This window comes from Phyllostomus discolor, chromosome 3 (assembly GCF_004126475.2).
Source record: "Phyllostomus discolor isolate MPI-MPIP mPhyDis1 chromosome 3, mPhyDis1.pri.v3, whole genome shotgun sequence".
In the NCBI taxonomy this organism is placed as follows: Eukaryota; Metazoa; Chordata; class Mammalia; order Chiroptera; family Phyllostomidae; genus Phyllostomus; species Phyllostomus discolor.
The window spans coordinates 97,507,230-97,521,394 of NC_040905.2; the positions used below are offsets into that span (position 1 = coordinate 97,507,230).

A 14,165-nucleotide genomic window follows, 5' to 3' on the forward strand; every position below is an offset into this window, starting at 1 on the left:
TTCTTGAATATATAAATAAATATTGTCAGCACTTTGTATGATGGCAAGGCTTATGTTTGCTCTTTTGATTACTATTTTTCATACTTCTATGCTAGTAATGACCTGAGAAGCTGACCTATGATTCCCAAGGTTATTATAACCAGTGTTGGTGCTGAAGCCCACTTTAACCAGTGTTTCCACATCCAAAAGCTTCCTGACATCTTTTGCTGGAGACAGGGGAGCTGTGTGGGTGGGGGTCACAGGTCAAGGGGTGGTGCCCATGGCATCCACTGAAGGACTCTGCTAGAGGGATCACCTCACAGGCTCAAGCCTAGGTCCTCAGGTGGGGTGTCATTTGGCCTTCTCATTGAGTGGTTGGGACCAATACGTGGTGGAACAGTGGTTGGACAGCAGCAGCTCCACCAGATGAGTTCTCATGAGTGATGTTTTGCCTATTCCTGCAGCTTCGCAACAACAAAGCAAAAGATGTCTGCTTGGACCAGGGCCCGCTGGAGAACCACACAGCAATACTATACCCATGCCATGGCTGGGGACCCCAGGTAGGAGCTATTTCTAACTAGGCAAAGAGTAAATTCAGGGTGTTTGTAGGACTTCTGATAACTTCTTTTGTCCTGTACTTGGGTAATTATTATCCATTCTGTTGGGGCTTTCTGGTTGTTTCTCTGTGAGTCAGAAAAAAGGCTCACAAGTGGATACATCAGCACAGACATTAAAAGGGTCATTGGGCATGTGTCATACTGAAAAAAATATAAATAAACTTGAGGGTCATTTACTTATAGGCATGTATATATGTTGTAATTATAACCCAATATGCCTGCTACAACTTCAAAGAAAGAGCAGATTCCCTCATGAAAAACCTGATTGACATGTTCACCCTGAAAGGCCATCATCTGTTTGGTGGTGAGTATGACCTGGTCTGTAAGCGCTGGTACAAAAGCCAGGCACCGACTGGGAAGGAGGAAGGTGCTCGTGGTACATTTCCAAGGACATGTGTTCTCTGATCTCTCAGGAGAACATACAAGATAGTTCAAAAAGGACAAAATGATCAGTGAACAAAGTGAAAACAAAGCCTAGTAAATGATTTTCTTTGACAGCTTTGTGCTAGCCAACGTGTGTCTGTGTGTGCACACACAGAGCTTAGCAGAAATTCTCTAAAATTGGGAATAAATGTATCCAAAAATGTCATTCCACTTGACATTTATGAAAATGTAAAGCATTTTCATGTCAATCAACAGTAATAAAAGGCAAGCTACAAATTGGGAAAACATTTATTATCCAATTCCAGAGGAGCACCAGACGTTTGGTGCAAAGCCAGTCTCACAGATTCTCCTGTGACAGGAAGACACTGGACAAAACACTCTGTAAGTCCTCAGTGTCTCTCGTGTCCTATGAACACACATGTTCATGTGCAAGTTCACATGCATATACACATATTCATGTATGCATTCATAAAGGCTCACAGGTTTTCTCTGCTCATAGAACTTTGCTTTCCTATTAAGTCAGTACCTAGAAAGAGAAGAGTTGTATTCCTTCTACTATCACCACAGGTAGTTCTCATAGTCCACCTTGGCCTCTCTTCAAGGTGATGCATCCTTTGAAGAGCTAATGCCAGACAGGTCAAATCTCTGGGAGGTAGCAGGCAGCATAAGGAAACTGAGGCATGGAAGGGCAAGTGCCTGTTAACAAAGCAGACTAGAACTCAGGCCCTCTAGCACAAGCAAAGCATTTTAAATTCAAATCTATTCTATTTAAGTTAAGATTATTTACTGAGCCCCACCACCATTTACAATTGACTAAAACTGCCCATAGGGAGCAGGAGAATGAGCAGGAAGACCAACTCCTACACATTGGGAAATGGGGCATTAGCATCAAAGGCAGTATGGACTAAAGAATCCAGTGAGTGTCTTCATTCATTCATTCATTCGTTCTCTCAGCAGTACATCTTGATCACCTACTGTAGATGCTCATCACAATTGTATATGGCAGTGGATGAGATATCCACCCTGCTCTCAGGTGTAAACCACCTGCTCTCAAGTGGTTTACACTTAAGAGGCCCAGACAAGTAAAGAGGCAGGAAACCTACAGCATGGTAAGTGTGGAAGGAACGAGCTAGCTTGGGGTGCTGGGTGCCAGAAGAGAGAGGTGGCCCTGTTTGCCAGGAGCTTAGAATGCAAGAGGAAAGGAAGTGCTGAGAGAGAAGCGAGATGGAGAGGCAGATCTGCAGTGGCCTGATAAGGTGTGCTCCACGGCACACGTGCCCACACTCCAGTGTGCAACAGAATCACCTGGAAGGCTTGTGAAAGCACCCACTACTGAGCCCCACCCCAGAGTTTCTCAATTAGGAGGTTGGGATAGGGCCTGAGATTTCGTATTTCTGACAAGTTCCCAGATGATGCCAGTGATACTGGGACTTGACCCTGAGGGCAATGGAGAGTCACTGAGGGGTTCCCCTGGGGGAATGATATGTTTAGACCATGCACAGAGAGCCCCAGAGGAGTTTGGGGAGTATGGATGCTGTGGAGCCATCCTTGCTTTGGGCTCCTACTGACTACATACTGTTTTCTCCTCCTGGGGACTAAGGAGTAAAGTGCCCAGAAAGCCTCGGTGACAGGAGAAATGGGTGTGGTGGGGAGCTGTGGACTACAAGGAATGGCCAAGACAGTCTTTTAAGAGGCTGCATCTGCCTGGCTGGCGTAGCTCAGTGGATTGAGTGTGGGCTGCGAACCAAAGTGTCGCAGGTTCGATTCCCAGTCAGGGTACATGCCTGGGTTGCAAGCCATGACCCCCAGCAACCACACATTGATGTTTCTCTCTCTCTCTCCCTCCCTTCCCTCTCTAAAACAATGAATAAAATCTTTTTAAAAATTCTTTAAAAAAAAAGAGGCTGCATCTTGGGATAGGCCAAATGACAAGCCAACAATGGACCACAGTTTGTTTCAAGCAAGATGGGGACACAGTGGTATTGCACCAGGAAGACAGCAGGAACCTGGACACTGAGCCTTGGGGATATCTCCTTCTGGGCCGCATTGCTGTATATGACCGTCATTTGGGGACACACCAGGAATAGCTCTAGAAGAACATTTAATTCCCAGGGTTCTTTGTCCAATATTCTAAATAGGCGACATTTGAACTGAGTACTCATTAACTATGACATAGGTACTATAGCATTTCAATATTTGCATAATCAAAAACTGGCCTGCAAAGCCAACTCCTATGAATGAGAAAAGGAATAAGAATGGTTAAGTGAATGTCTCCCAGAGCTCTGAGGGCTTCTTCAGGTGGGTCTAGGCTTGAGAATTTCAGGGGGAAGTTTTCTAAGCCTTGGGTAAGCTCTTGGCTAAACATGAGGACCACTGCATTGGGGTGGCTGTGTCTGTCTTCTGTGCCCTGTAGCTGTCTCCTCCAAGGTCTCCTGCTCTCCCTATCTGCCTTGGCTACTCAGAATACCCTCTAATGCACTTATACTGCTCACAGCTCCAAGCATACTCTCTCCTGCTGGGAGCTTAGTGGCATTCATAGCCCAGGACCCAGGCCTTTACTAGGAAATAACTGGAGTTTATCTTGCACCTGTTCTACCTGCATGCAGAACTTTCCCTAGTGCATGCTCTTGCCATGTAGCTGATTACAGAATGGCAGAATAGATTAGACTGCTCGTTGCGCCCTCCAGTTCCAGGATGCATACCTACAAGTTGGCCATGTCAACTGATTTTTTTAATCCTTACCCAAGGATATATTTATTGATTTTAGAGAGAGAGGGAGAGAGAGAATATCAATATAAGAAAGAAACATCAATTGGTTGCCTCCCATACACACCTTGACCGGGGACCAAACTCGCAACCTTTTGGTGTATGGTATGGCATTCCAAACAACTGAGCCATCTGGCCAGGGCCCATCAACTAATTTTTGAAAGTAAATCAACGTTGCTTTTTCATTCTACCACATGTTCAGTATTAGAGTGCACTCTCGGTACTGCCCTCCAGCCACCAAGCTGCCCCTACCCTTGCTCATCGAAGTTTCTTCCTTTCCTTCTAACCAGCTCCCTCTGCATGGGGAGTTGGTACCCACCAGCCACCTATCTGTGCATCTTTATAAACTGCTTCACAAAGTTCTGTGGGTTAACAGAAACTGAATCAAGGCTCTGTAATAAGGCAACTCCCAAAAGAAGGAATTGATGTTTCATGGACATTGTTAGCTTAATTAATGGACTCTGTTGTAATTTATTATCAGACAGCAATTAAACAGAGCTAAAACAGGCACTGAGGAGGGTAATTTCCTGTCTTGCAACATGTGTTTGTTAACAAGATGGAAACGGTTCTCAGCCACTCAAAGAGCCTGCCTGCTCATGAGTGTGTGTCAATGAGCTCATGACCAGCCTTGGTTTTTTCTGGTTACTAATTTGGATTAGAAAAACATCCATTTCTTTTTTGAGCCTAAGTAATATTTAAAAATAGGATGTCAAGGACACAGCAGCAGCCTTTGGTGACAGCTTGACCCTGTTTACAGCAACATCTAGTCTTAGGATGCCTCAGCTCCCCACCCCATTCCAGGCTGCTGCCATCCTGGGCCCAGGTCAGATGGGTCTCCAAGCTGGAGCAGCCAAAGTCACCCCACAGGGGTATTTAACAGTCTCTTCTGCCAGCTCCTTCCTGCCCTCTCTCTCAGCCCACCCCATCAACCCTCCCCAACTACTGCTTCTGATTTCCCTGACAGCAAAGATCAAGAGGAGAAAATGGAGTGGGCAGTGCTGCCCCAAGGAGCTCAGGGGCTCATAGCATCTTTCTCACCCCTTTAAGTTTTCTGACAACTCTAGGGCTTCTCTAAGGGAGCTGTTTGTCCAAGGGCCCAGCAGTGTAACAGGCTGCAAAGCCTGTGGTTCAGAGCTGTGGGTTCCAGCTCTGCCTACAGACAGCTCTGAGTGCTCAGGCCAGGCATGGCTGGGTTGAGGCAGAAAACCAAAATGCTGATGATAATAAACCCATTTCTATTTTAGTAACACGTTCAATCCAGTCGGGTGGGTAGTGACCTCTCCTTCTACTAATGAGAAAATTGAGACTCAGGCAGTGCTGTTCCACTCTTCAAACTCAAGTTTTGTGACTCCTTGACTTGGATACTCTGTTGTGCCATCTGTGGAGCATGTTTCAAGTTCTTGCACTTTCAAATGTTCCCTAGGCCACAGCAGGCAATTGTAGAAAAATTGAGCAAGCACAGAGCCAATACTAGGCAAGTGGTATATCAGGCAAACATGAGGAGGTAGGAGGGGCATACACCATGTCTGGAGGACAATAAGGCAATTGGCCAGGGCAAGTTATGAGGGTGGCCAACAGGAAGAGAGTACTGAGAGCCCTGGGCTTTCTACCCAGCATATCAGGTGTGGTACATGGGCCTGCTGGCCACCAGGAACTCATTACAAGTGATGATCCCTAAGTCCTACCCAGACATGCTAAAAGTGGGACCCAGGAAGCTGCATGTTTACAGTCATCTCCAAGTGCTTTTTTTCCAATCAACACAGATATTGATCATCTATTATGGGCAAAGTTATGTGTTAGACATAAAATAGTGATGGTGTGTCTCTGTTTGCCCAGAGCAGGTCCAGGTTATGCTTAATGTCCAGCCTAATTTTTAAAATTTATAATATTATTTCAGTTTTTATATAATTAGGTTTTAAGGTAAAATTTGCTCTTCATAATGTATAGTTTTGTGAGATTTGACAAACACATGGTCAAGTAACCCCACCACAATCAAGCTATAGAGCAATTTTTCCACCCTCTACATCCCCTGGACTCCTTTGTAGTTAATCCCTGCCTCTGCCCCAAGTGCTTTGTACACATGAAATTTGAGAGCCAGCTTAACTGGGAGTGTGCATGGGAACCGCCCCCATGGATGGCCACACATGCACAAAATAAAATGTCCCCGCTGATTCTGAGTTTGGCTCTTCCCAGTTGAGAACCACAATTCCCAGCAGCCCATGCTATGGACAGGGCATGGCCAGCACACGGTCTAAATGAAGTGGCCCTGGGGACTTTCAGAGGCACTCTGACACAACTACTCTCTGTAGTGGGACATTCTTAAAATGAGGTGTGTACCATGGGGAGGAATTGAGGGGTGTCAGCCTCTGTGCCGAGGACCTTTCTGATTCAGTGGGCTATGGGGAGGGTACTACAGGGCCCCTTCTGTTTGTCCTTCTGTCAGTACCTTTTCTTTTTTCTCTCCCCTCTTTTCTGAGAAGCTCACATTCCTCCTCTCAGTTAATTTATCACCAGAATGACAGATGAGAATTCTTTTATCCCATAATTAAATTTAATCTGATCTTGGACTTACTCTCTGATGGCTTCATCTTTCAAGCGATACATCATCCAACATCTTGTCATGATGATGCATTGTGCCAATAAGTCACAGTGCCCCACTGGAGTGACAGGGCTCTGGTGAGTTATTAGCATGTAGAAGATGCTTGAAAACACAGAAGTTAATGACATCCAGCAGCCTCTTGGATTCCAAACAAAGTCATGTAAGTGTTGGGGCTTAGGGATGGAGCCATTAAGAGAACACTGGAGTTAACACTCAAGGAAAGATGCTTTGCCCACAAAACAAGCCTGTGATTCTGGGAAAGGGCTTCCCACATTTGGTAGGAAGCAAACCCAGGAATTCCTCCAATTCCTGGAAAGCACCATGAAGTGAACCTATTAGCAGGGAACCCAGAGCTTGTGGGCAAACAGGGTTGGAGGAGTGAAGGCAGGAACTTCTGTGTTAGGACAACCAACCACATACACAAACGAGCAACAGGGAAAGACAAAAAAGAAAACACTGGTGCTGTTCTACACACCATGGAGTTTCTGTACTGCTCACTTCTATCCCCCATCTCTTATGTAATATTTTAATTAAAAGTCCTCCCCCTGCTTTCCAGTAAGACATTCATAAGTTCATCTGCCTTGTTGCAGATAGTGAGAATATTTAAGAGCCTCTTTTTTGTTCCTCTGCCTCATCTTCTCTAAAAATATTCAAAACATTTCTGATTTTATTAGTTCGGGCTGTTAGTTCCTGCCTCCCAAGCCTGCCTCCGTCCAGCCTGTGTGTGCTTCCCTGATGCCCAACCCTCTTCACAGACCTCCACGGAGTGCTGGGTTACTGCCTTTGTGCTTCCTGAGGCTTTGTGGAAGCTTCCGGGAACTCAAGCCTCTTTCACCCCCTTTCCAGTTCCAGTTTCCAGTTCCCTCCTTCTAATTATCCCTGAAAGTAGTCTCAAAGTCCACATACAGGGAGCTGGAATGCTTGGTTTCTGAAGCAGCACACACAAGGAAATGCATGTGAAGTTGATCTTGCTCAAGGAGAACTCAGATTAAGGAGGAATTACTATGCTATTTCTTTCTTGACAGAATGGACTTGTGAGCTACTCTTTCCAGGAAATCAGAATTTGAATCAAAAATTGTTTTCAAAATCCTTAGTTAAAAGTTTTATATCTCCTTATATTTTAGTTGATTTTTCTCCAAACACAAAAAGTGACCCAGGCAAGTTTTTTGTTCATGTTGGGCTTGGAATAAGGAACTCAGACTGAACAATGTGATGGTGGCTTTATTATCAACTAAACATTCCTACCTTGCCCAGAGCTGTTAAGTTCAAAGAAAATCACTGCTAATCTTTTTCTATTTTACTGAAGACAAACAGCATTACAGTGAGTTTAAAAAATACAAATCTAAATCATTCATAATCCTACCACCCTGAAAAAACTATTATCATTTTGGAGGCCTGCTTTTACTCTGTTTTTTTAAAGAAATACCTTGTTTTTTTTAGGATGTTTTTACATCACTGAATTAGTAAAGAATCAATACCACTGCTTCTAAAGGGCATGAAGGGGGAGGCAAAGGCTCTTGTGGGAAGGTATTTAGGGTTTTAACACTACAAGGTATAGCAGAGTTAGTGCACAGCATTAGTTGGCAATTTAGGTCTAAATTAGTAGGCAATTTAGTTTTGATTTTTCTCCAGATCAGTAGTGTCTGTTGAATGATTCTTTTGAAATATGTTGCTTGTTTGGAATGGAGGAGGTCTGAGAATATAATCAATCAGAATTAAGGGTAGATCTGGAAGAGTTTAGGGTTAGTGGAGTTCAGGCCACTGGTACAGGATGTCAGGGCCTCAGGAGTCTGGGTTCCCACTGGAGGAAGTCAGAGGAAGACCACATATGGGTAGCAAAATGTCTTAGACTGTCCTCATCATACCACCTGCCTGTCCCAGGAGCTAGGTGTTATGTAAAGTGCCATGGATCAGACAATGTGCTAGAATCTCACCCATGTAGGGACCCCTGAGAGTGCATGCCTCCTTATGGCTTCTCCTACAGCTTTAGGGGGCTGATTATCACAGATGATGGGCCCTGCTTCTAAGGGACTCCTATCAACCATCTTGATGGCCATATACTGCTCTCAGAAGACTAGGTTCACAACTGTAAAATCCCTGCAAAGCCTGAGTGTGCCCCTCCATGGAGACTAAAGTGCCAACCAGCCAAATCTTGAAGGTAAATCCCAAGAAGCTTCACAAGAAGGATTTTTGCACAGGGGTATGTTCTCATCAGCTCAGCCTCAGTATCTGGCACATAAATAGTTCGTTTGGCCATGAACAGACCAAGGTTTCGTAGGGGAAGATGAGTTCTGTTTGGGCAAATGTGAGTTGTGGGAAGAGTGGGCTTTGGGAATCCCAGTAGTGTCATCTCCTAGCCAAACATTCTGACCCAGTGCTGAGGACAGATGGGGCTCCAGGGTGTGTACCAAGGGACACAGGACAACAGTCCTAGAGCAACTTCACATCTAGTGAGCAACATAGCCAGAGCAGCTGACACCGGAAAGATAGGTGTCATACCACCAAAGACATAGTAGCATCAAAGGCTGCTGCCCAGAGTAAGCTAGATGACACTGCATGTTAGATGTTGCAAAGAAATGGAGGGCGAGAGGACTCTGTATGAAGCACAGAGTGGCATTCAGCCTGGAGTGGGTGTAGAGGATAAAGGGAGACAAGGAGGTAGAGACCTGATGGAGAGAACTCTCTGGAAGCTTGACTTTCAGGAAAACAAGAAGACAGGTAGTGTGGCTGCAGAGGGCCAGAACTGGAGAGCATGCTGAAGATGAAGGGGAGAGAGAAACTAAACACAAAGGAATTACATTTCTAAAACATTAGTGGAAGATGTAGAAAACACTAAGGATTAATGCTGAGAAGGTAGATGTTCTGTAATCTTAATCTGAGCAAACTAAATTTCCCCTGGGTCAAATTATGGGATATAGGAGCAGCTGAGAGAATTTTTCCTGAGAGAATTTATCTTGACAGAAATATGGGAATCAACTGACCTGCCAGCCCAGACTTACCCCTCTGAGAACCACAATTCTTACCTGAAGGCCACAAATCCCAGGGAAGTATTCTCTCTGACTGAGGAGGCTGAGGCACATGGCAAGAAATCATGTTTAGTGTTGAGTGACGAGTCACAAATGGTGTAGTAGTGCTGGTGGAGAAGGGCCCAGATCCTCTGGCCAGCCCTGTGGTATGGCCATGAGGTGAGCCCAGGGTGGCCACAGCATGACACAGCTCCAGAATAAGCTCCTGGGCTCAGGTGAAAAGGTGGCGACAGCAGCATGAGAGGGACCAGTCCAGTTGGAGAGGTCCACAAAATGAGGAGGGAGTTCTGGCTTCTAGAATAGAGAAAAAAAGATACGGTGTCTTCAGTAGAGAGTATTAAAGGGATGTACCCCCACTTTTTTAGGGCCATTGTTATTGGTGAAATAACATTATGCAAATGAACAGACACAGAATAAGGCCTAGAGTGTAAAGCCTGTTTGGTGACATTGGACACCTGGGCCTGAGTCTCAGGGGCTGGTTCCATTTCAGAGCATCTTCACCTCCACTCTCACACATGAACGTCATTCCCAGGCCCAAGTCTAACTCCTTTGTTAAGGCTCTGAATTCCTGGGTGGTTGAGGCTGACCAAGTAGATGGTTTGCCTAGGACTCCTCAGGAAACCTGCCAGGGGCGGAAAACAAGCACAGCCCTTGTCTCCACTGCAGGAGTGTGAGGGAGGGGTGCAAGTCAGAGACAACAGGCCATGACAGCTAAGGACCTGGGGGCAATGGGATAGCACAGGGGATACAGAGCTGAGCACCACCAGTCCTGTGCAAGTCCTGAGCCTTCCAGGAATCTGGGCTGTTCCAGGCAAGGTCACACAGGATCTGGATCAAATCAGGGAAGTGAAGTAGAGCAGGGAAGGAGAAGGGAGCGAGCAGAACAAGTGGTGGTCCCTCAGCCTTCTCTGGTCAGGAGTCCAACACAAGAAACCCACTGAACCAGCCTAAGAGAGCCCGATGGGCTGGATAGCCAGCAAAGGGTACTCAGCTGCCCAGCAGTATTGTTGAAGCACTTGGGGCAACAGCCCCTGTCCTTGGGATCAAATGGCTCTGAGAGGGGACAGAGTGGCTGAGTGCTAGGAAGGAGCTAGGGATAGGAAATGCTGGCCATGTGAGGCACATAGGAGTCTGTAGGGAAGAACAGAAGTCTGCAGGAAGCTGAAGCAAGGCCCATCTTCCACTAGTGGTGCACAAGGTCAGGGAAATAAGAATAACAAACATACAGGGCTTACTATGCACTGTGCCCCCTTCTCAATCAGTCACTTAATTCCATAACTACCTTATAAGGCAAATCCTATCCCCATCCTGAAGATGAGGAAACAGAGTCCCGTAGGGCTAACATAACTGGCTCAGGGTCATAAAACCATTAAGTGGCAGAGCTTGGATTTCATAAGCAGGCTTCAGAGTCCAAGTCCTTAACCATATCATATTCTGCTCCTTTGAAGGCGCAGCACAAAGCCAGGGATGCTGTTTCAACTGGCAAAATGAGAAAGTGAGACAGATTTAACTAAGATCACATTAAAAGGGGAGCAAAGTGTTTGCATGCACTTCCATGCTGTAACCAATATACAATCTTACCTTTCCATTTCACACAGAGACAAAAAAGAAATGCAGCTGTTTATTGAAAAATAGAATCCTTGCCCCTCCAAGTGATTTAGCAGTCTGAGTGAGCTTGGAAGGCATGCTCAGGAATTTGCTCCTGACCCCTGGGAAGCTGGAGTCAGCTCTACTGCTCACCATCCATCCCCTCTCCCACTTGGCTCTTCTGACCCTCATACTGGAGCTCCCCACATTTAGGCCCCCTCTCCAAGAGGCCCAGGCTCTCTCCATAAAGTTATGTGGGCCAGACCCTGCCACCACCCGCCCCCCCCACCTCTATTGGCATTGCCCCTGCTCCATCCATTCCTGCACCTGTCTCTGCAGGAAAATGAACCAAAGGTTCCAATGCACAAACATCTCTCCCCATTCATTCTAAGTAGCCAGTGTATTTTCTGGAACCATAATGCTTTAATCCAGCATGATGAACCATTAATGACAGAAGGGGGAAGACTGAGGAGGGAGGCCTTTGGGACCCTCCCACCTCTAGGAACTGGCTCTCTGCAAAAAGTATCTGGTTCTCTAACGTGCCTTCTAAGTTCCCAGATACATATTTTAATTAACTTTATAGAAGTATAAGGTAAATACAATAAAGTGCATCTATTTAAAGTATAGATTTGGTGAGTTTTTAAAAATATTTCATTTATTTTTAGAGAGAGGAGAAGGGAGGGAGAAAGAGAGGGAGAGAAACATTAATGTGTCCTTGTCTCTCACATGCCCCCAAATGGGGACCTGGCCTGCAACTCAGGCATGTGCCCTGACTGGAAATTGAATGAACAACTCCTTGGTTTGCAGGCTGGTGCTCAGTCCACTAAGCCATACCAGCCAGGGTTAAATTTGATGAATTTTGATAGGCAACTGCCTATCTGGCGGTTGCCTCCCCAATCATGATACAGAACATCTGGCAACTGCCTCCCCAATCATGATACAGAACATTTCCATTCCCTTCTCCCTCAGAGATTCTTCCTGACCCCTTTCTCTATCCCCAGCACCCTGGCAGCCATCACTCGACTCTGAGATACGCTGTGGAGACATGTTTTTCTGCATTCAGTTTGGGATCTGGCATGCCAGTAGACAGTGATAGAGAAAGGCTATTCGGTTTTGAGAATATACATGCACACATGTAATCACCAGAAACCATTCTTGTGGCTTCAGCCAGGCAACAAAGAAATTCACCCCAACACAGGCCTGAGTCAATGGAACCCATCTCTCTAGCGCCTGAGTAGAAGCTGGGTAACCTGCATCTTTCATGTAGCCATAGTTTTCTACACAAACTAAACCTGATTTTAAAGTGATGAGAAAGACCCTTCACAGGAAAGCAATTGCAAGCCATGCTTTTATTGACATGCCAACAGATTTTCCTATGTTCCAGAGTTGTTCCACAATTATTTGGCTGGTTTTTGTTTATCTGGCTATACTCTGACTGTTTTAGTTTTCCCTCAAGCCTGTTAAATCTGGGTTAATGCTTGTGTGTGCCTCTTAGATCATCTCAAATAGAGAAAAATTTTTTTCCTAAAGTAACTGTATTTGAGCTCAGAGGATTTTTTTCCCCTCATGTGCTAGTGTTGTAGATAATGATGTTCATTTCTCTTCTTAGGCTCAGCAGCCAAACCTAGAATAATCCCATTCAATTCAGAAGACATTAATAGAGCATTTGCTTTTTGCAAGATACTTTTGATCCTTATGCTATATAAAAGTCGGTAGGATGCCAATGTCCTAAAACAGTCAACAAAAACCTGTAGCAAGGAAAGATATATTGATAAAACACAATTATGTAAGTCAAAGAGATCATATCCGGGTGAGGGTTTTGTGGAGATGCTAAAGGTAGGGTGGGGATATCCACCACATAAGGAAATTGTTGGCTATTTTTGAGAATTCTCAAGTCATCTGTCAGACTAAGCCAAGAAGCTAAGAGTTAAGCTTGGAAAGGTAAACTGGAGCCCTGGAGTGGAATATCATGGTAAAAAGTTTTCTCTTAAATCAGTGGGCAGTGGGAGCAACTGAAGGCTGAGACAAGGAATGATATGATTTGAAGCTGCACGATTGGACAGAACAGATGGGAACTGGGAAGGCCTAGGGGTAGGTGGACCAGTTACAAAGCTACTGCAGCAGTTCAGGTCCCAGAAGAGCCTCACCTGAGCTATTAGGAAGAAATGTATCAAAGAGGCAAATGGAGGCAGAATCTATGACTGTAACATTATTGAAGAGGGAAGAGAAGGGTGCAAAGGTGACTCAAGCTCACAAACCAGAACCTAGGAAAGATCAGGGCTGTGGGAGCCAGGTGTCTGTTGACCATACCTGCAAGAGTGAGAGTCAACAAGTTTCAGGCAGTCATTGACTCGGGAGGAAACTCCACCCATTGGCCCCTCAGTTGCACATGATATGTGAACATATGCTTCAGGGTTACCTTGGCAACAGTGAGCATCATATTGAAGTGACAAATTCCACAGAGATTAGTTTGGTCATAATTTTATAGGTTCCAACAATAGAGCAGGTTAGATGTTTTGAAGGGACTCCCTGGTACTGTATAACTGGATTCCAGATCATCTACAATAAATCCAATTTTTTTTCAAAAAAGAACCTTTCTAGGTGCACAGGAGTGATTGTATCCATTACATTTTGCTGAGTAACAAATCAACCCAAAACATTTTCAGATAAACAAAACCTGAATGGGTTTATCACAATAGACAATCACCAAAGGAACTTCTAAGAAATGTACTTCAAGAAGAAGGAAAACGAGCCCAGAAGAATGTCTTGAAGCAAGAACGAATCCTAAATAAAGAAACTTATAAACATATAAGTAAATCTAAGCAAAAATTTTTACATAAAATAATAAGAATAATGTCTATTTGTTCCTCTGGGAAATATATCCAAAAGACTGAGCAGTTAGAAGGAGGTGATCAGATTTTGTATCCTAATGTCCATGAATTTTATTAAATGGAAGTGGATGTTAAAATATTGAATAACATTACATTTTACTAAGTCGTTAATGACTAAATTTTGAGAGTGAACAATAAAAAATAGAAAAGGAATATAACTTCTAAATGTATAGAGGGAAACAATAAAACATGATAACATGTCAACAAATAACCTAAAATACAACTAACCCAAACAAAGGCAAAGAGCTGAGAAAGAGGAAACAGAGAAGGCTAGACACACAGAAAGCACAAAGAAAGATAGTAGAAAAAGTCCAAG

General features: G+C 44.6%; 1 protein-coding gene across 1 annotated transcript in view; it reads left to right on the top strand.

Moving 5' to 3' along the window:
* Nucleotides 1-14,165, top strand: part of GALNT17 (polypeptide N-acetylgalactosaminyltransferase 17) — a 428,715-nt gene that overhangs the window by 403,544 nt on the left and 11,006 nt on the right. The window contains exon 9 of the mRNA XM_028526697.2: nt 444-539. Within this exon, the coding sequence (XP_028382498.1) occupies nt 444-539 (96 nt within the window). The remainder of the gene's footprint in view (nt 1-443; nt 540-14,165) is intronic.